The 2,500-nt window shown below is 42.3% G+C and overlaps 1 protein-coding gene across 1 annotated transcript in view; it reads right to left on the bottom strand.

The window, feature by feature from the left end:
* Positions 1–1,186: 1,186 nt before the first annotated feature.
* LOC310869815 (homeobox protein Dlx4a-like) overlaps positions 1,187–2,500 on the bottom strand; it is a 12,885-nt gene continuing 11,571 nt past the window's right edge. The window contains exon 3 of the mRNA XM_083780754.1: positions 1,187–1,480. Within this exon, the coding sequence (XP_083636880.1) occupies positions 1,226–1,480 (255 nt within the window). The 3' untranslated portion in view covers positions 1,187–1,225. The remainder of the gene's footprint in view (positions 1,481–2,500) is intronic.

Raw genomic sequence — 2,500 nt, 5'->3', positions numbered from 1 at the left:
TCATTCCTCGTCTAGTGTCGGCTGGTGGAGGGATATATTCCTACAGCCTGCAAATTACACATAATTACCTGCTCGTCGTAGCAGTGAAAGCTTAATTCAACAAGCTGTGCCCTAAATTACCTTTAATTGGGGTGGCTCATTTTATAAAATCATTGCCAATGCTAGCCAACCATTCTTCGCCTCTCCAGATGTTCGAGGGAGTGAGGATGTGAGCCGTTTCTTGTGATTTACGACGTATGTGAATTCTTGAAAACACCTTTAGGTTTAGGGTATTTTTTATTATACAGACGCCCAAAACAATTGAACACTGTGGAATCCTGAGTTTTCATTGATATCTATATTTCAAATGGATAAAGATCACTGAGGATTTTACTTTTGAATTGTTACAGTTGCTGAAAGTTACCGCCGCTCATCTTTATTTTAATGTGTTAGTGTTTTCAATTTAATAATTATCACCACCGATTAACAATTGTAATTGCTGTACACCAGAGAGAAAGACATGGAAAATGTAACAGTTACATTTCTGAGACAATTGTCAGTGTCATATGAAATTACTGGGGATTTGAAGTCACTGGTGAATTGCATTTCAATCAGCATACAATTTTCTTACCCACCCACAGCCATTTCTATTGGCAGAAATGTATATTTCTGCCAATATATGGCAGAAATATATATACAGTATATACCTTCGGATACGCTGGAAAGTCCAACTGTCAGGAAACACAGTTTATAAAGTCTATATTAGTTCTTATTAAGGCCACTGGCCCACAAAGTCAAAACCAGAATATAGGAAAGACCAAACGACTGAATGACAAAAAAACAAGAAAAAAAAAAAAGAAAAAAAACTAGAGAGACTCCAAAGAAGGACTCGATGGGAGAGAACTGAGAACTCTTATAATCAAAGGTCGTATCCTCTTTTACCACAATCAAAAGTTAAATGAAACACATAGTGTTGCTGTGTACCTGTCCTTGACCCCAAAGCAATACTTTGTCCTGTTCTGGTTGAATGTCAGCGCAGGCGCATCTTCGCGCACAGCCGCGGACAGAGGAAGCTGGCGCCCGACGTCATTCCGGCTTTTCAGACAGGGGGTGGAGCTTCTTTTTCCATCCACCAGCTGGTCTAAAAAGCCGGAATGAGCGTCGGGCGTCAGCTTCGTCTGTCCGCGGCTGTGCGCGAAGATGTGCCTGCCTTCCTCTCCCCTCCCCTCCCCTCCCCTCCCCCTCATCACATCATTTGAGTCCTGGGCATGGAGTCCTGATGATGATGACTCGGGTACCAATGTCCAAAATTGTTCATGTATCCGCCGGAGTGCACGGGCGTGCCTTTATTGGCCATGGAGATGTCCCACAGGGGAGGGGGCATCCCGGGGGAGCAGGGGGACGCGGACGACGCCGCGTGCAGGTGGTCTTCAGGTCCGCAGGGACCATTCTTCATGATCTTCTTGTACTTGGAGCGCTTGTTTTGGAACCATATTTTAACCTGGAGGAGTGGGAGAGAGAGGGAGAGAGAGAGAGAGAGAGAGAGAGAGAGAGAGAGACAGGTGTTATAGTGATGCGCAGCGGTGGAAAAAAGTACTCACATGTTTTAGGCTACTCAAGTAAAGGTATCAATACTGCAATATACTATAGATTCTACAGTATATTGCAGTATTGATACCTGCAATACCTCTCAGTGTCCAGTAAGCTGAGGACATGAGGAAGCTCAATATGCAAAAAGTATACATATACATTTTAAGGCCAGACATTGTTGCACATTGATAAAAGCCACAACATCAGAATAATGTCTTTGTGCAGCCTGGTATTGGTCTAGCCTACTAGCCTCAGCATACAGTATATTCTGTATGTTATGCAGTATTCATTTTGACAGCCATCCAGCTATTATTCTGCACCATCTTGGTGTTAAAGCCAACTATGTTGTCGTTGCCTAGAATAATTGATATTGCTATAGTGTTTCCAGCGTGCATGCAAATTGGGCGTCAAATGATGTGAATATGCCTGCCGGGCAACATGTTAGCTTTGCGGGGATGACGATGAATCATAAATAATTACAAGCACTTAGTGAACAATGCTTTGATCTATAAAAACAAGTTTTAACAGCGATATAAAATAGGAAAAAATAAGAAATAAATCTGCCACGGATTGCATTGCCAGGAGAAATGCGCCTAGCCATGCCCTGGGCCAAACTGTAAACACAGCAACACATGAAAAGACTGAAATAAACATGCGACAGAGATTTCATCCTGGCACTTTGGTTGTTTGTGTCCCTTTCACACAGACAATTCCTCGGAAATCTAATTTATGGATGTGTGGCACCCACATAGCTGTAAAAATGATATCCTCGTAAAGAAAGCTCATTACAGCACTCACTCAGATCGATTATAAATGTGTGGGAAAATATATCAGACCACACGACAATCAGAAGATTGTCTCATATGGCCAGAACTGACTTCATTTTAAATGTGGTTAGGCTATATCACAAAGAAGGAATACAACATTTGAC

Source organism: Protomyctophum parallelum (assembly GCF_964188405.1).
Source record: "Protomyctophum parallelum genome assembly, chromosome: 13".
In the NCBI taxonomy this organism is placed as follows: domain Eukaryota; kingdom Metazoa; phylum Chordata; class Actinopteri; order Myctophiformes; family Myctophidae; genus Protomyctophum; species Protomyctophum parallelum.
This window is presented reverse-complemented; position numbering and strand designations above follow the sequence as displayed.